This window comes from Hordeum vulgare, chromosome 7H (genome assembly GCF_904849725.1).
Source record: "Hordeum vulgare subsp. vulgare chromosome 7H, MorexV3_pseudomolecules_assembly, whole genome shotgun sequence".
Lineage (NCBI taxonomy): Eukaryota > Viridiplantae > Streptophyta > Magnoliopsida > Poales > Poaceae > Hordeum > Hordeum vulgare.
In genome coordinates this window covers 24,196,335-24,216,591 of record NC_058524.1, presented here as the reverse complement: position 1 = coordinate 24,216,591, position 20,257 = coordinate 24,196,335, and the positions used below count along the sequence as shown (strand labels likewise).

Sequence of the window (20,257 nt, the reverse complement as noted above, 5' to 3'; positions counted from 1 at the left end):
ATAAATAATCACAACAACAAGTACATGAATGATTGCTTGATGAAAGAACATCCACGAGCAGAAAATAAAACTTCCGATGCTTAAAACAAACCTATAGCTATACATTGGTTCAGATCAAGCTCACACTAGAGAGCAAAATAAAACTGATGATCCAGGTGATCGAAAAGATAGTACAAGAAGCAATAGATGAAAACATGAAGTTGAGATCACACAGGATTAGGCCACAGAAAGGGAAAAATCTTCAGCGGATGCCTACCTTAGAATAGGAAACTATGATACCGGCAACTTCTGATTCCCAATGAAAACTCGTCGGACATGAAAAATGCTCGTCTCTTCCTTCTGCCGAACCCTGTCAACTAGTTCTTCTGCCGTATCCAAAGTCAGTTCTTCAAGAGTACTCACATGTTCAATACCATGTGGCAGCATCTTCAACTGTGGGCAGAGCAGGAGCTTAAGATCAACCAAGCTCGGCATGGCGCCTCTTTCTATCATGATTTCATTCAGATGTGGTCCACCTCGTATTTTCAGTACCCTGAGCTTCGGAAAAGATGTTGCATGAAAGTACATCTTATCACCAGTGTATGCATCATAAAGTTGAAGCTTAACTAGATTCTCCAATCCCTTAAGATATGAAAATGTTTCTTCATTAAGCCGTGAGCCAACAAGCCTCAGAAATTTGAGGTTCTTCAGCTTACTCAATGCGGTGAAGAAATTAGGCAAGGATTCCTTGGATAGTGCCCCTAGCAAGAAAAGCTTCTGAAGTAAGGGAGGTGGCTGAAATGCTTTGAGCTGCGAAATTTCCTGGTTATCATCTGCCTGGATTCCGAGACGGGTAAGATGAGTCATTCTGCCAATACCCTTGAACAAATCTTCACAATGGGAACCTTGCACTTTGCTGATACGGAATGTTCTCAACTCCACTAGAGCACCCATGGCACGGACCATTTCAGCATTAGCTTCCATCTGCAGAAGTGTCTGCAGGCTAGTCAAAGAGCATATACCAGTAGGAGCTGGTACACCAACAGAAGGAACAAAGTGCAATGATGGTCCAACATGCTTCAAAGTCACAATAATATGTGTCAACTTATTGAGTTTCGTAACTTGCGATGGTAGCTTTAGTATTTCACACTTCCAGGCATCCAACACCAGCAAATTTTTTAGTCTTCCGATGGATCCTGGAAGACTTGAGATTTTTGTTCGCCTAAGGCCGAGAAACCGCAGATTACGCAAGCCAAACACCTCTGTTGGAAGCCTCTTAATTGAACTATCTTGCAGGTTTAGAACAGATAATAACTTGTTGTTCATTGCTAGTGAACGGAGTGAAATGAAGCTAAACGAACTGTGGAAGACAAGCAATGAACGAAGATGCGGAGCATTCTCTGCCAACAGAGAAATATCCCCTGTTTCAGTTGATACACGCCGTGCTTCTCTGATGGCATGAATTTTCAAGGGGTTGTAGACACCGCAAAAATTCTCTTCACGTGCCTTGGAACGAGCTAAAACACGAAAGATGTCGTGCATTTGAACTTCATATACACATCCAGAGTCATTCCTCTTGACTACTAGCAATAGACACCGGTGGATCAGTTCAGTCAGATAATCCTCAGCCACCTCCTCGAGTGTCTTATGTTCACTCTCTTCAACAAACCCTTCTGCAACCCAAAGTCTTACTAGAGATTTTCTCTGCATCACATATTTCTCTGGGAACATGCAACAATACAGGAAACAACTTCTAACACTATGTGGCAGATCTTCCAAACTAACCTTCAAGATTACGTGCATATCCATGACCGGGTTGTCAGTGAGCTGCTTCTTCATATCTTTGTACACTTTCTCCCACTCAGAGAAACATGTGCTTCGGAATGATAACAATCTCCCAATGCATTTGATAGCAATTGGCAAGCCGTTGCAACTCGTTACAAACATGCCCGCCAAATCTGATAACTCTGGTGAGCAAATCCTCTTCTCTTCCTTTTGAAATGCCTCTCTACAGAATAGATCCAGTGCATCATGTTCTCCAAGTGGCTGCAAATTTATTATGTTTGATTCTTGTGCTAGTGATGCTACCTCGTAAATCCTTGATGTAAACAGTATCCGGCCCTTGCCATGAAGAAAAGCATCTTTACAATCAAACCACACATTCACATTCCACACATCGTCCAGAACAAGAATGTACCTTTTGTGCTGGAGGTAACAGCAGATCGCCTTCACTAGGCTTCGACAGTCTGTTACATCAACATCCTTGGGAAATTCCTTTGTCCGATCATTCTTGCGGAACTCCTCAACTATTTTCCTCAGCAGATCGTCAGCTTCAGAGCTTTGTGATACTGTAACCCAAGCACAAATGTCAAAATTATCCTTGACAGAACTATAAACATGATGAGCAAGTGTTGTCTTGCCTATGCCACCCATCCCCCACACAGCTGCAATCAAGTTTCGTCGATCCTTATCCTGGACCCACTTCATTAAGAAATTTTTTTCCTCCTCAATCCCCACAGGATCATCCTCTGCTTCAAAGGAAGTGTATCTTAAGCAACTCCAATTTGAGCCATTTCTTCCTGTCAGCCTTGCGTCTCTCTGAATGCCCTTCAGATCATACCTTCCCCTTCTTTCAGCAGCACTCCTGAGATCCGCCTTGATATCTCGGAGACGGCCTGCCAACCGGTTCCATATCTTGATTTGCCCCAACCTCCTGATCGCCTTGAAGAGAAGCATACCTCTACCATCATCCGCCAACTCGTAGGTGAACTCATCGACGACATCTTCAATGTTGAAGGAAAGGATCCTGATTTGCCTAACAAATGCAGCAGTGGTCTCATCAGTGTCCCTGAAGCTCTCGGCGGCGTGCAAGAAAGCCTGAATACTCTCTAGCTCACTCTTGACCTTCCTTATCTCGGAGAATAGTGGCTTCAGAGCATATCCCTCGAGTCCGAACAAGGACCCAGCAAGCTCTACGACCTCATTCACTAGCGCATCCGCAAGCTTAAGGATCAGCGAGCCCACAACGGCCTCCGCCATGCCATGCAAGCCTGTATGAGCTTGAATGCATACTGACACCGGAATCGGATGCATGGTTTTATAAACCATTGACCCCCAAAGAATCATGTATATTCCCCAAGAATCAGCATATGTCCGGTGAATATTCCAGCAAGGGTACGCACTCGGATATTCTGCCATCGTTGGGAACAATCAGAGTCGAATACTAATGTGAGGGTTTCAAAAATGACAAGAAAAAGGGAAGACGGTGCCGAAGTAAGGGACGCATATACTTCCCTTAGATTCTTCTTTCTACGCATATACTTGTGTGATATGCAGAAACGCAAACTATTTGTACGGATTCTTTTGAGGGGCAGCACTGCATGACAGCAGAAACGCCAAATGAAGAAAACAAGAGCCACCTTGTTTATTGGCATGGAATTGCGAGGAAGAAGCTCCAAAGGTGGATTCCAGGAGACAACAAACAACTGATGGAGGTCGAAGCTCACTTCTTTACTCCCGCCGCTTGTAGCTTTACTGGAATCAACTAATCAACCACAGATGGAGGTCGAAGCTTCCTCACTCCACGCCAACACACAACTCCGGCCACCGCTGTCGCTCTCTGTGAACTCTGCCGGGGTTCTCGATGCCATCGACCTCCGACTCCACTGCTCCGCATCGGTAGCTCCGCCTCCGCCCATTAGATCGCCTTCACCACATCGACGCCACCTCCTTTTTTTACAACGAATGCGACTGGCGCGTCAGCCTCATCTCCTTTACCGGCTTGCTGTTGCCACCCCGACTTCTCCGCCGCCAGGAGTAGAGGCTGAACTATTTCCGGCTTGCCAGCCGGAAAAAGAAGAGGACCTCCTAATGGTCCGACCACTGCGCGGCCATTACCAGATATTACCTTTAAAAAATAAATAAGTGAAAAAACGAAAGCATAATATTTTTTAAAATCTATACGCTACCAAGATCAAAGAGATATAAGTGAAGTATTAGAGCAAATGCTAAGCTCAAAACATATAAATGAAACACATAGAGTATTCTAACAAATTATGATGATGTGATCTCTCTCTCAAATAGGTGTGTCTATGAAATAATGGTTGTGGTATACTGGAAGTAAAATTCAACAAAATCAAACGACGTTCCAAGCAAAACTCATATCATATGACGAATAAAAATATAGCTTCAAGTAACATACCGATGGATTGAGACGGGGCATCCCCAAGCTTAAACGCTTGACTCTTCCTAGAATATTAATTACCTTGGGGGTGCTTTGGGCATCCTCAGGTTTAGCCTTTTGTTGTTCCTCAGTCCTTTGTCCATCAAGACAATACCCAAAACTTGAAAACTTCAATCATATAAAACTCAACAAAACGTCGTGAGATCCGTTAGTATAAGCAACATATCAAATACTTTAAGGTGTTGTTACATATTGATTCTTGTTTTATTTTAGCATAGGGTACTATATCTTAACTTCTCCATGGCTTATACCTCCAGATATAATTCATAGCATCATCAAAACAAGCAAACTACATATGCAAAAAACAGAATTTGACTGAAATGGAACAGTCTGTAGTAATCTGTAATGAACCTATACTTCTGTAACTCCAAAAATTCTGAACAAATAGGAAGACCCGAGGAATTTGTAAGGAAATACTCTCTAAAAAATTCATGTTAAAAAGACATTCCAGCAAAATCAGAAAATTTTTGCACAGGACGTTAAAGTTTTTGTTTTTGCACCATAGCAATTCTACTAATCATGAAAACACTAACTAAAACATAAAAAACAATAATTACAGAAGCAATAATCATGTTATCGCACACTAACAGAAATAAAAAGCAAAAATTAAACATAACTATTATATTGCCTCCCAACAAGCGCTATTGTTTTATGCCCCTAGCTAGGCATATTGCATAGTTTCAAGTGTTGTCATCTTTGACACTCAAGCCATATGTGGCTCTCATGATTGCTCTCATGATTGATTCATATGAGAGCATGTCGGTGCGGCACTCGGTAAAGGTCAAACCCTAGATCTAGGGTTCACCATTTATCGAGGGTTCAACTCGGTAAAGGTCAAACCCTAGATATAGGGTTCATCGTTTATCGAGAGGATGCACGGAAAAGTCCAAACATACCGAGAGCTACTCTTCGAAAAGGTCCATGATACCCTCCACGCATATCACAAGGATATCCCAAAGGATTTTTCATGCCGCTTCCGGGCATGATTTCATGCGTCGTCTTGCAGATCTGTAATTTCTGACGCTCAAACCCTAGCAGAGCAATGAATGTATCAAATATTGCACGCGGTTCCAAAAAATGCAGGGACCTGGCACGTGTCATGTGATGGCCTCCTTTGAGATCACGAGAAGTTTCGAGGCCAACGGAAGAACATGACCGGCACTTCCATCACAAACAGGTCACGGTCCCTCTCGAAATGCACAAAAACTAGCTCGAAGATGATGCGGTTTACAAGGGACCTCAAGAGAGACTTATTCTAAACGCGCCCAAACTTTTCCCACTCCCTATAAAGGCCATGTGATGCCACCGTGCCAGTTCTCAAGAAATATGGCATCGTACAATTTTCTGAGAATTTAAACGGTTGCATCACGCATGGCATCGAGGTACTTTCGCCACCCGGTGGCAGGTCATGCTTCTCCCTCATCTCCACAAGGCCTACGCATGTCACAAGGACATCCAAAAGGATTTTTCCATGCCTCTTTCGGGCATGATTTCATGCGCCGCCTTGTTGCAATTTTCGACGATGAAACCCTAGGAGAGCAATAAATGTGTCAAATATTGCATTCGGTTCTGAAAAATGCGGGGGCCTCACACGTGTCATGGGATGTCCTCATTTGAGAGCACAAGAAGTTTTGAGGCCAACGGAGCAATATGACCCACACTTTCCTCATAAACCAGTAACATTCCCTCTCAATATGCACACACTAGCTCGGAGATGGCGCGGTTTACATGCGGCCTCAACGAAGACTTATTCAACACGCACCCAAACTTTTACCACACCCTATAGGGGTCATGTGATGCCACTGTGCGAGTTCTCAAGAAAATATGGCATCGTACGATTTTACGAGGATTTAAACGGTTGCATCGGGCATGCCATCGAGGTACTTTCGCCACCCGGTGGCAGGGCGGGCGCCTCCCTCATCTTCACAAGGCCTACACATGTCGAAAGTACAACCCAACGGATTTTAGATGCCTCTTCCGGGCATGAGTTCATATGCATCCTTGCAGATCTGCAACTTGTGACGCTGAAACTCTAGCAAAACAATAAATGTCTCAAATATTGCACGCGGTTCCCAAAAATGCGGTTCCCAAAAATGCAGGGACTGGCACGTAGCATGCATGGTCTCCTTTGAGATCAAAAGAAGTTTCAAGGCCAACGGAGCAACAGTACCCGTACTTCCCTCCCAAACGGGTCATGTTCCCTCTTGATATGGAGAGATTAGCTCGGAGATGGTGCAGTTTACAAGCGGCCTCAAGGGGAGACTTATTCTAAACAAGCCCAAACTTTTACCACTCCCTATAGGGGCCATGTGATGCCACCGTGCTAGTTCTCGAGAAAATATGGTATCATACGATTTTCTAAGGATTTAAACGGTTCCATCAGGCATGCCATTGACGTACTTTTACCACCCGGTGGGAGGGCATGCTCCTCCCTCATCTGCACAAGGCCTACACATGTCACAAGGACATCCCAATGGATTTCCCACACCTCTTCCGTGTTGGAAATATGCCCTAGAGGCAATAATAATTAGTTATTATTATATTTCTTTGTTCATGATAATCGTTTATTATCCATGCTATAATTGTATTGATTGCAAACACAATACTTGTGTGGATACATAGACAAAACACTGTCTCTAGTAAGCCTCTAGTTGACTAGCTCGTTGATCAAAGATGGTCAAGGTTTCCTGGCCATAGGCAAGTGTTGTTACTTGATAACGGGATCACATCAATAGAAGAATCATGTGATGGACTAGACCCAAACTAATAGACGTAGCATGTTGATCGTGTCATTTTGTTGCTACTATTTTCTGCGTGTCAAGTGTTTGTTCCTATGACCATGAGATCATATAACTCACTGACACCGGAGGAATGCTTTGTGTGTATCAAACGTCGCAACATAACTGGGTGACTATAAAGATGCTTTACAGGTATCTCCGAAGGTGTTCGTTGAGTTAGTATGGATCGAGACTGGGATTTGTCACTCCGTGTGACGGAGAGGTATCTCAGGGCCCACTCGGTAATACAACATCACACACAAGCCTTGCAATCAATGTGACTTAGTGTAAGTTGCGGGATCTTGTATTACGGAACGAGTAAAGAGACTTGCCGGTAAACGAGATTGAAATAGGTATACGGATACTGACGATCGAATCTCGGGCAAGTAACATACCGAAGGACAAAGGGAATGACATACGGGATTATATGAATCCTTGGCACTGAGGTTCAAACGATAAGATCTTCGTAGAATATATAGGATCCAATATGGGTATCCAGGTCCCGCTATTGGATATTGACCGAGGAGTCTCTCGGGTCATGTCTACATAGTTCTCGAGCCCGCAGGGTCTGCACACTTAAGGTTCGACGTAGTTTTATGCGTATTTGAGTTATATGGTTGGTTACCGAATCTTGTTCAGAGTCCCCGGATGAGATCACGGACGTCACGAGGGTTTCCGGAATGGCCCGGAAACGAAGATTGATATATAGGATGACCTCATTTGGTTACCGGAAGGATTTCGTGCATTACCGGAAAAGTTTCGGGCTCATCGGTAGTGTACTGGGAGTGCCGGGAGGGGTGCCGGGGACCATCAGGAGGGGTGTCACGCCCCAAGGGGTCTCATGGGCTATGGGAAGAGATAAACCAGCCCCTAGTGGGCTGGAATAAGTTCCCACTAAGGCCCATAAGGTTTGAGAAGGAAAAAACACAAGGTGGAAAGAGTTTCCAAGTGGGAAGGTGGAATCCTACTCCAAGTAGGATTGGAGTAGGACTCCTCCACCTTCAATTTCGGCCAAACCTTTAGGTTTTGAGGCTGCCTCCTCCCCTCCCTCCCTCCTATATATAGTGGGGTTTTAGGGCTGATTTGAGACAACTTTTGCCACGGCAGCCCGACCACATACCTCCACGGTTTTTCCTCTAGATCGCGTTTCTGCGGAGCTCGGGCAGAGCCGTGCTGAGATTAGATCACCACCAACCTCCGGAGCGCCGTCACGCTGCCGGAGAACTCATCTACCTCTCCGTCTCTCTTGCTGGATCAAGAAGGCCGAGATCATTGTCGAGCTGTACGTGTGCTGAACGCGGAGGTGCCGTCCGTTCGGCACTAGATCGGAGCGGATCGTGGGACGGATCGCGGGACGGTTCGTGGGACGGTTCGCGGGGCGGATCGAGGGACGTGAGGACGTTCCACTACATCAACCGCGTTTCTTAACGCTTCTGCTGTGCGATCTACAAGGGTACGTAGATCGGAAATCCCCTCTCATAGATGGACATCACCATGATAGGACTTCGTGCGCGTAGGAAATTTTTTGTTTCCGATGCGACGTTCCCCAACAGTGGAATCATGAGCTAGGTTCATGCGTAGATGTCTTCTCGAGTATAACACAAAAGTTTTTGTGGGTGGTGATGTGCGTTTTGCTGCCCTCCTTAGTCTTTTCTTGATTCCGCGATATTGTTGGATCGAAGCGGCTCGGACCGACATTACTCGTACGCTTACGAGAGACCGGTTTCATCGCTACGAGTAACTCCGTTGCTCAAAGATGACCGGCGAGTGTCGGTTTCTCCAACTTTAGTTGAATCGGATTTGACCGAGGAGGTCTTTGGATGAGGTTAAATAGCAATTCATATATCTCCGTTGTGGTGTTTGCGTAAGTAAGATGCGATCCTACTAGATACCCATGGTCACCACGTAAAACATGCAACAACAATTAGAGGACGTCTAACTTGTTTTTGCAGGGTATGCTTGTGATGTGATATGGCCAACGATGTGATGTGATATATTGGATGTATGAGATGATCATGTTGTAATAGTTAATATCGACTTGCACGTCGATGGTACGGCAACCGGCAGGAGCCATAGGGTTGTCTTTAAACTAACATTTGTGCTTGCAGATGCGTTTACTATATTGCTAGGACGTAGCTTTAGTAGTAATAGCATGAGTAGCACGACAACCCCGATGGCGACACGTTGATGGAGATCATGATGATGGAGATCATGGTGTGACGCTGGTGATAAGAAGATCGTGCCGGTGCTTTGGTGATGGAGATCAAGAAGCACATGATGATGGCCATATCATGTCACTTATGAATTGCATGTGATGTTAATCCTTTATGCACCTTATCTTGCTTAGAACGACGGTAGCATTATGAGGTGATCTCTCACTAAAATTTCAAGACGAAATTGTGTTCTCCCCGACTGTGCACCGTTGCGACAGTTCTTCGTTTCGAGACACCACGTGATGATCGGGTGTGATAGACTCAACATTCACATACAACGGGTGCAAAACAGTTGCACATGCGGAACACTCGGGTTAAGCTTGACGAGCCTAGCATGTGCAGACATGGCCTCGGAACACATGAGACCGAAAGGTCGAGCATGAATCGTATAGTTGATATGCTTAGCATAGAGATGCTTACCACTGAAACTATTCTCGACTCACGTGATGATCGGACTTGAGATAGTGGATTTGGATCGTGTACCACTCAAATGACTAGAGAGATGTACTTTTTAAGTGGGAGTTCTTAAGTAATATGATTAATTAAACTAATTGTCATGAACATAGTCTAATGGTCTTTGCGAATTACGATGTAGCTTGCGCTATAGCTCTACTGTTTTTATATGTTCCTAGAGAAAATTTAGTTGAAAGTTGATAGTAGGAAACTTTGCAGACAGAGTTTGTAAAACCGAGGATTGTCCTCGTTGCTGCGCAGAAGGCTTATGTCCTTAATGCACCACTCGGTGTGCTGCACCTCGAGCGTCGTCTGTAGATGTTGTGAACATCCGACATACACGTTTCTGATGACTACACGATAGTTCAGTACAAAATACTTAATGGCTTAGAATCAAGGCGCCGAAGACGTTTTGAAACGTCACGGAACATAAGAGATGTTCTAAAGAGATGAAATTGTGATTTCATGCTTGTGCCCTTGTTAAGAGGTATGAGACCTCCGACAAGATTCTTGGTCCACAAAGTAAAGGAGAAAAGCTCAATCGTTGAGCGTGTGCTCAGATTGTCTGAGTACGACAATCGCTTGAATCAAGTGGGAGTTGATCTTCCAGATAAGATAGTGATGGTTCTCCAAAGTCACTGCCACCAAGCTGTGAGAGCTTCGTGATGAACTATAACATATCAAGGATAGATACAATGATCCTTGAGCGATTCGCGATGTTTGACACTGCGAAAGTAGAAATCAAGAAGGAGCATCAATAGTTGATGGTTAGTAAAACCACTAAGTTTCGAGAAAGGCAAGGGCTAGAAGGGATACTTCATGAAACGGCAAAGGCGTTGCTGCACTAATGAAGAGACCCCAGATTAAACCCAAACCCGGGACTAAGTGCTTCTGTTATGAGGGGAACAATCACTGAGGCAGAGCAACTCTAGATACTTGGTAGATAAGAAGGGTGGCAAAAGTCAAAAGAAGTATATTTGATATACATGATGTTGATGTGTACTTTACTAGTACTCCTAGTAGCACGAGGGTATTGGATACCGGTTCGGTTGCTAAGTGATTAGTGACACGAAATGAAATCTACGACATAAACGGGGATTAACTAAAGGCAAGGTGACAATACGTGTTGGAAGTGTTTCCAAGGTTGATATGATCAAACGTCGCACACCCCCTCTACCATCGGGATTGGTGTTAAACCTAAATAATTGTTATTTGGTGCTTGGGTTAAGCATGAACATGATTGGATCGTGTTTATTGCAATACGATTATTCATTTAAAGAGAATAATGGTTACTCTATTTGCTTGAATAATCACCTTCAATGGTTTATTGAATCTCGATCGTAGTGTTACACATGTTCATGATATTGGTGCCAAAAAGATACGAGGTAATGATGATAGTACCACTTACTTGTGGCACTGCCGCTTGAGTCTTGTTGGTATAAATTGCATGAAGAGGCTCCATGCTGATGGATCTTTATACTCACTTGATTTTGAATCACTAGTGACATGCAAATCATACCACATGAGCAAGGCCTTGTTTTCATTGAGATGAAACAAGATAGTACCTTGTTGGAAGTGATACATTTTGATGTATGCAATCCAATGGGTGCTGAGGCATGCAATGGATATCATTATGTTCTTACTTCAATGACGATTTGAGTAGATACAAGAGTATTTACTTAATGAATCACAAGTCTGAAATATTGAAAAGTTCAATTCTGTTTCAGAGTGAAGTTCGTCGTAACAAGAGGATAAACTGTCTACGATATGATCATAGAAATTAATATCTGAGTTACGAGTTTTGGTACGTAGTTAAGACAATGTGGAAATTGTATCGCAGTTCATTCCACCCGGAACATCATAGTGTGATGATGTGTCTGAACGTCATAGCCACGCACTATTTGGTATGGTGCATGCTATGATGTCTCTTATCGAAATACCACTATCGTTTATGGGTTATGCATTAGAGACAACCGCATTCACTTTAAAATAAGGCACCGCGTATTTCCGTTGAGATGACACAGTATAGACTGAGGTTTAGAGAAATCTAAACTGTCGTTTCTTGGAAGTTTGGGGCTTCGACACTTATGTGAAAAAGTTTCAGTCTGATAAGCTCGAACCCAAAGCGGATAAATGCATCTTCATGGGATATCTAAAATAGCTGGGTACATCTCCTATCTCAGATCCGAAAGCAAAGTGTTTGTTTCTAGAAACGGATCCATTCTCGAGGAAAGGTTTCTCTCGAAAGAATTGAGTGGGAGGGTGGTAGAACTTGATGAGGTTATTGAACCATCACTTCAACCAGTGTGTAGCAGGGCGCATGAAGTTGTTCCTGTGGCGCCAACACCAATTGAAGTGAAATCTGATAATGGTGATCATCGAGCATCGGATCAAGTTATTACAAACCTCGTAGGTTGACAAGGTCGCGTACTACTGCAGAGTGGTACGGTAACCCTGTCTTGGAGGTCATGTTGTTGAGCAACAATGAACCTACGAGTTATGGAGAAAGCAATGGTGGGCCCGGATTCCGACAAATGGCTGGAAGCCATGAAATCCGAGAGGGGGTCCATGTATGAAAACAAAGTGTAGACTTTGGACGAACTACTTGATGGTCATAGGACTATTGAGTAAAGATGGATCTTTAAAAGGAAGACACACGATGATGGTGATAAGTCACTATTAAGAAAAGCTCGACTTGTCGCAAAGATGTTTCCGACAAGATCAAACAGTTGACTATGATGAGACTTTCTCACTCGTAGCGATGCTAAAAGTCTGTTAGAATTATGTTAGTAGTTGCTGCATTATTTATGAAATATTGCACATAGGATGTCAAAACATTGTTTCCTTGACAGTTTCCTTGAGCAAACATTGTATGTGATACAACCAGAAGGTTTTGTCGATCCTAAAGATACAAACAAGTATGCAAGCTCCAGCGATCCTTCAATGGACTGGTGCAAGCATCTCTGATTTGGAATATACACTTTGATGAGATGATCAAAGATTTTGGGTTTGTACAAGGTTTATGAGAAACTTGTATTTCCAAAGAAGTGAGTGGGAGCACTATAGAATTTCTGATAAGTATATGTGGTTGACATATTGTTGATGAGAAGTAATGTAGAATTTCTGTGAAGCATAAAAGGTTGTTTGAAAGGAGTTTTTCAAAGGAATGCCTGGATTGAGCTACTTGAACGTTGAGCATCAAGATCTATGGAGGTAAATCAAAACGCTTAATAGAAGTTTCAACAAGATGCATGCCTTGACAAGTTTTTGAAGGAATTCGAAATAGATCAGCAAAGAAGGAGTTCTTGACTGTGTTGTAAGGTGTGAATTTGAGTAAGACTCAAAACCCGACCACGGCAGAATAAAGAGAATAGACGAATGTCGTCTCCTATGCCTTAGCCGTAGACTCTAAAGTATGCCATGCTGAGTACCGCACTTGATGTGTGCCTTGCAGCAAGTCTGTTAAGAGGTACACAGAGTGATCCAGGATTGAATCACTGATCAGCGGTCAAAGTTATCCTTAGTAACTAAATAGACTAAGGAATTTTTCTCGATTATGGAGGTGGTTAAAGAGTTCGTCGTAAAGGGTTACGTCGATGCAAGCTTTGACACTAATCCGAATAACTATGAGTAGTGAAACAGATTCGTATAGTAGAGTAGATATTTGGAGCATTTCCGAATAGCACGTAGTAGCAGCATCTATAAGATGACATAAAGATTTGTAAAGAACGCACGGATCTGAAAGTTTCAGAACCGTTGACTAAAACCTCTCTCAGGAGCAAGACGTGATCAGACCCCAGAACTATATGGGTGTTGGATTCGTTGAAATCACATGGTGATGTGAACTAGATTATTGACTCTAGTGCAAGTGGGAGGTTGTTGGAAATATGCCCTAGAGGCAATAATAATTAGTTATTATTATATTTCTTTGTTCATGATAATCGTTTATTATCCATGCTATAATTGTATTGATTGGAAACACAATACTTGTGTGGATACATAGACAAAACACTGTCCCTAGTAAGCCTCTAGTTGACTAGCTCGTTGATCAAAGATGGTCAAGGTTTCCTGGCCATAGGCAAGTGTTGTTACTTGATAACGGGATCACATCATTAGGAGAATCATGTGATGGACTAGACCCAAACTAATAGACGTAGCATGTTGATCGTGTCATTTTGTTGCTACTGTTTTCTGCGTGTCAAGTGTTTGTTCCTATGACCATGAGATCATATAACTCACTGACACCGGAGGAATGCTTTGTGTGTATCAAACGTCGCAACGTAACTGGGTGACTATAAAGATGCTCTACAGATATCTCCGAAGGTGTTTGTTGAGTTAGTATGGATTCGAGACTGGGATTTGTCACTCCGTGTGACGGAGAGGTATCTCGGGGCCCACTCGGTAATACAACATCACACACAAGCCTTGCAAGCAATGTGACTTAGTGTAAGTTGCGGGATCTTGTATTACGGAACGAGTAAAGAGACTTGCCGGTAAACGAGATTGAAATAGGTATACGGATACTGACGATCGAATCTCGGGCAAGTAACATACCGAAGGACAAAGGGAATGACATACGGGATTATATGAATCCTTGGCACTGAGGTTCAAACGATAAGATCTTCGTAGAATATGTAGGATCCAATATGGGCATCCAGGTCCGCTATTGGATATTGACCGAGGAGTCTCTCGGGTCATGTCTACATAGTTCTCGAGCCCGCAGGGTCTGCACACTTAAGGTTCGACGTAGTTTTATGCGTATTTGAGTTATATGGTTGGTTACCGAATGTTTTTCGGAGTCCCGGATGAGATCACGGACGTCACGAGGGTTTCCGGAATGGTCCGGAAACGAAGATTGATATATAGGATGACCTCATTTGGTTACCGGAAGGTTTTCGTGCATTACCGGAAAAGTTTCAGGCTCATCGGTACTGTACTGGGAGTGCCGGGAGGGGTGGCGGGGACCATCAGGAGGGGTGTCACGCCCCAAGGGGTCTCATGGGCTATGGGAAGATATAAACCAGCCCCTAGTGGGCTGGAATAAGTTCCCACTAAGGTCCATAAGGTTTGAGAAGGAAAAAACACAAGGTGGAAAGAGTTTCCAAGTGGGAAGGTGGAATCCTACTCCAAGTAGGATTGGAGTAGGACTCCTCCACCTCCAATTTCGGCCAAACCTTTAGGTTTTGAGGCTGCCTCCTCCCCTCCCTCCCTCCTATATATAGTGGGGTTTTAGGGCTGATTTGAGACAACTTTTGCGACGGCAGCCCGACCACATACCTCCACGGTTTTTCCTTTAGATCGCGTTTCTGCGGAGCTCGGGCGAAGCCCTGCTGAGATTAGATCACCACCAACCTCTGGAGCGCCGTCACGCTGCCGGAGAACTCATCTACCTCTCCGTCTCTCTTGCTGGATCAAGAAGGCCGAGATCATCATCGAGCTGTACGTGTGCTGAACGCGGAGGTGCCGTCCGTTCGGCACTAGATCGGAGCGGATCGTGGGACGGATCACGGGACGGTTCGCGGGGCGGATCGAGGGACGTGAGGACGTTCCACTACATCAACCGCGTTTCTTAACGCTTCTGTTGTGCGATCTACAAGGGTACGTAGATCAGAAATCCCCTCTCATAGATGGACATCACCATGATAGGACTTCGTGCGCGTAGGAAATTTTTTGTTTCCCATGCGACGTTCCCCAACATTCCGGGCATGCTTTCATGCGTCGCCTTGCAGATTTGCAATTTCCGACGTTGAAACTCTAGCAGAGCCATAAATATCTCAAATATTGCATGTTGTTTTGAAAAATGCGGGGGCCAGACATGTGTCATGGCATGGCCTACTTTGAGAGCACAATAAGTTTCGAGGCCAACGGAGCAACCGGACCCGCACTTCGCTCACAAACTGGTAATGTTCCCTCTTGATAGGCACACACTAGCTCGAAGATGGTGCGGTTTACAAGCAACCTCACGGAGACTTATTAGAAATGCGCCAAAACTTTTACCACCCTATAGGAGCCATGTGATGCTAGCTAGTGTGCGAGTTATCGAGAAAATTTGGCATCGTACGATGTTCCGAGGATTTAAATGGTTGCAGCAGGCATGCAATCGAGGTACTTTCGCCACCCGATGGCAGGGCATGCCCCTCCCTCATCTGCACAAGTCCTACGCATGTCACTAGAACATCCCAAAGGATTTTTGACGCCTCTTTCGGGCAAAATTTCATGCGCAGCCTTTGCAGATCTACAATTTCCTCTGAAACCCTAGTAGAGCAATAAGTGTCTCAAATATTGCATGCGGTTCCCAAGAATACAAGGGCCTAGCATGTGTCATGCGACGGTCACCTTCGAGAGCACAAGATGTTTCAAGGCCAACGGAGCAACATGACCCGCACTTCCCTCACAAACCGGTCACATTCCTTCTCGATTTGCAAAGACTAGCTCGGAGATGGTGTGGTTTACAAGTGGCCTCATGGGAGACTTATTCGAAACGCACCCAAACTTTTAACACACCCTCTAGGGGGCATGTGATTCCACTTTGCTAATTTTCGAGAAAATCCAGGATCGTACGATTTCCCGAGGATTTAAACGGTTGCATCGGGCATGCCATCAAGGTACTTTCGCCACCTGGTGGCAGGGCATGCCCGTCCCTCTTATGCAAAAGGCCTACACATATCAAAAGGACATTACAAAGGATTTGACACGCCGCTTCCGGGCATGATTTCATGTGCCGCCTTGTAGATCTTCAATTTCCGACGCTGAAACCCTAGAAGAGTAGTAAATGACTCAAATATTGCATGCGGTTCCCTCACAAACCGGTCACATTCTCTCTCGCTCAGACATCGGTCACGTTCTCTCTCCCACACAAACCGGTCACGTTCTCTCTTGAAGTACAATAAATAACTTAAAATAATAATAATTGAATTAGTAAAAATAAAAAGCGTCAGCATCCATTATTAGGAGGATGGCCTAGAGAATGGCGTTTTGGCTCCCGAAGCCATGGAGGCCTTTAATTTTAAAAAATTCAAATTCAAATTTTTATGGTCCAAAAAATTCTGAGAAAAAATATGCATGTATGCAAGGATGTAACCGACATGTGTGTAAAATTTCAGGTTAAAATACTTTAAAACGTGATCTGTACAAAAAAGACAAATTCATGGTCTGAAATGATGAATAGTAACATGTGCTAAACAGCCTCAGATTTGTCTTTTTTGCACAGCCCTCATTTCAACGTATTTTGTTCTGAAAATTTACACACTTGTGTATTATACCTTCATTTATCTATGTATTTTTTTCAGAATTTTTTGAAACATTAAAATAAAAATTTTCACTGAATTTGAAGTTTGAATTTAAAGGCCTCCAGTGAGCTCGGGAGCCAAAAGCAATATTCGGATGGCCTATCTCTTTGAATCTTCTATTCCCGAAACAAGTGAAGATTCAGAGTCACAATTCATCTTCTTAGCAGGAGTGTAGTGAATACCGAAGCTTACTACATCTTGACTGTCCCACTATTTAAACAGATCATCTTGCTTATCTTTGGCCAGGTGGGACTAAAGTTTGATGGGAATCTTATCTCTACTGAGAGCTACACTCGCAATTGTTACGTTTCCGAGAGCGACCCTCAGTAAAGGTACGGCTTGATCATATTCTTAATAAAGAACACCAAAGCTTAGTGCAGTTGTAATATCAGACAATTTAAACATGTCTTTTTGTTTGTCGATAGGCGAGGTGGGACAAAATATGTGCCAAATCTTTTTCAAGTGGCCTTCTCAGTAAAGAAGCTAAACCATGACCGTCGTGTTATTCGCCATTGGATGTGCCACGTGACAAAACTTTGCCGAGTGTTACCGTTTTATCAAGGCCTACTTTCGGCAACATCGTGTGTTTGCCGTGATCCACCTGTTGCCGAGGGGCACTCGCGGCATCTCTTACTTGTTGGCTTTTGAACGTGCGTATGCAGCTGTACACGCGTGCCTACGCGATTCTTGCTTCGGCCGGCTACTTGACGGAACTTGCGTAACTAGCGACACGAATAAAACTGATCGATGGATTTGATGGCTAAAGGCTCGTGTCGTGCCTTTGCTTTGTATTGCTTTTCGTTTTTCTGGTGTTACAATCAACACCCCTAGGGTGTCTTTTATACACGTCCACAAGGGACTATGAAAATAGACTAGGACTAGGAATCCTAATAGTACTAGGACTCGGTTTGGCTTTCTTTCCTAATCCTAAAGAAACAACATGATTAACTTCTACATTCACCTCCTTAATCTTGTTGCTTGACTTCACTTCTTGCACTCCGACTTTCCTCCTCATCTCGATGAACTTCTGTCGACCGAGGGACTTGGTGAAAATATCGGCAAGTTGGTCTTTCATGTTCACATGTTGAACCTCGATCAACCCTTCTTCAATGCACTCCCGGATATGGTGGAACCAGGTATCTATGTGCTTGCTCCTTTCGTGATGAACCGGATTTTTGCACAACGAGATTGCAGCTTGGTTATCGATCTTCAGTGACACCTTCTGCACCTCCCGCTTTGCAAGAATAGCTAGGAGTCTTCTCAGCCACACTGCTTGACAAGCCGCCGTGCTTGCCGCTATGTATTCTGCCTCGCATGAAGACAGTGCCACCACCTTTTGCTTCTGAGAATTCCAGCTAATCGGATTCGGGCCAAGGTAGAAAACCATGCCCGTTGTGCTCTTTCGGTCATCAACATCACCTGCCATGTCGCAATCTGAATATCCACGAAGGATCAATCCTTCCTTTCCCTTTCTGTACGTGCAACCAAGATTAATGGTGCCTTTCACATAGCGCAAGATTTGATTGACCGCGCTCATGTGCTCGGTTGTCGGATTCTCCATGAAACGACTCACGATCCCGACTGAATAAGCCAAGTCAGGTCGGGTATGCACCAAATATCTTAGGCTGCCCACAACGCTTCGATACATTGTGGTGTCCACCGGCGGATTTGAGCTATGCTTGCTCAACTTGTGACATTGGTCCATTGGAACTTGTGTCTCGTAGCAATTTGACATGCCACACTTTTCCAATAACTTGACCGCATAAGCCGATTGACATAGGGAAATCTCTCCAAAGCTTTGCTTCACTTCGATGCCCAAGTAATAGCTGACTAATCCCAGATCGCTCATGCTAAACTTGTTCTTCATTTGCGCCTTGAAACGTTCAATTTCTTGTACGCTATCTCCGGTGATAATCAGATCGTCGACATAAACTCCAACTAGCAGGTTTGAGCCTTTGGAGTTCTTTGTATAGACTGTTGAGGAACGTCGCATGGGAAACAAAAATTTTCCTACGCGCACGAAGACCTATCATGGTGATGTCCATCTACGAGAGGGGATGAGTGATCTACGTACCCTTGTAGATCGTACAGCAGAAGCGTTAGAGAACGCGGTTGATGTAGTGGAACGTCCTCACGTCCCTCGATCCGCCCCGCGAACAATCCCGCGATCAGTCCCACGATCTAGTACCGAATGGACGGCACCTCCGCGTTCAGCACACGTACAGCTCGACGATGATCTCGGCCTTCTTGATCCAGCAAGAGAGACGGAGAGGTAGAAGAGTTCTCCGGCAGCGTGACGGCGCTCCGGAGGTTGGTGATGATCTCGTCTCAGCAGGGCTCCGCCCGAGCTCCGCAGAAACGCGATCTAGAGGAAAAACTATGGAGGTATGTGGTCGGGCAGCCGTGAGAAAGTCGTCTCAAATCTGCCCTAAAAGCCCCATATATATAGGAGGAGGGAGGGGGACCTTGCCTTGGGGTCCAAGGGACTCCCAAGGGGTCGGCCGAGCCGAGGGGGGGAGGACTCCCCCCCCCAAACCGAGTTGGACTTGGTTTGGTGGGAGGAGTCCCCCTCCCTTCCCACTTCTTCCCTCTTTTTTTTTTCTTTTCCTTTGATTTCTTTCTCTTGGCGCATAGCCCCCCTTGGGGCTGTCCCACCAGCCCACTAAGGGCTGGTGTGTCTCCCCAAAGCCTATGGGCTTCCCCGGGGTGGGTTGCCCCCCCGGTGAACTCCCGGAACCCATTCGTCATTCCCGGTACATTCCCGGTAACTCCGAAAACCTTCCGGTAATCAAATGAGGTCATCCTATATATCAAACTTCGTTTCCGGACCATTCCGGAAACCCTCGTGATGTCCGTGTTCTCATCCGGGACTCCGAAAAACATTCGGTAACCAACCATATAACTCAAATACGCATAAAACAACGTCGAACCTTAAGTGTGCAGACCCTGCGGGTTCGAGAACTATGTAGACATGACCCGAGAGACTCCTCGGTCAATATCCAATAGCGGGACCTGGATGCCCATATTGGATCCTACATATTCTACGAAGATCTTATCGTTTGAACCTCAGTGCCAAGGATTCGTATAATCCCGTATGTCATTCCCTTTGTCCTTCGGTATGTTACTTGCCCGAGATTCGATCGTCAGTATCCGCATACCTATTTCAATCTCGTTTACCGGCAAGTCTCTTTACTCGTTCCGTAACACAAGATCCCGCAACTTACACTAAGTTACATTGCTTGCAAGGCTTGTGTGTGATGTTGTATTACCGAGTGGGCCCCGAGATACCTCTCCGTCACACGG

The 20,257-nt window shown here is 44.6% G+C and overlaps 1 protein-coding gene across 1 annotated transcript; it reads right to left on the bottom strand.

Annotated features, from left to right (window-relative positions):
- Positions 1–270: 270 nt before the first annotated feature.
- Positions 271–3,072, bottom strand: LOC123408079 (disease resistance protein RPM1-like). Its single transcript, XM_045101279.1, has one exon. The coding sequence runs from the start codon at positions 3,070–3,072 to the stop codon at positions 271–273; it is 2,802 nt and encodes a 933-aa protein (XP_044957214.1).
- Between the last annotated feature and the right edge of the window lie 17,185 nt (positions 3,073–20,257).

Excerpts from the sequence above, each read along its gene's own strand:
- LOC123408079 (XM_045101279.1), bottom strand. The coding sequence starts at position 3,072 with ATGCATCCGATTCCGGTGTCAGTATGCATTCAAGCTCATACAGGCTTG.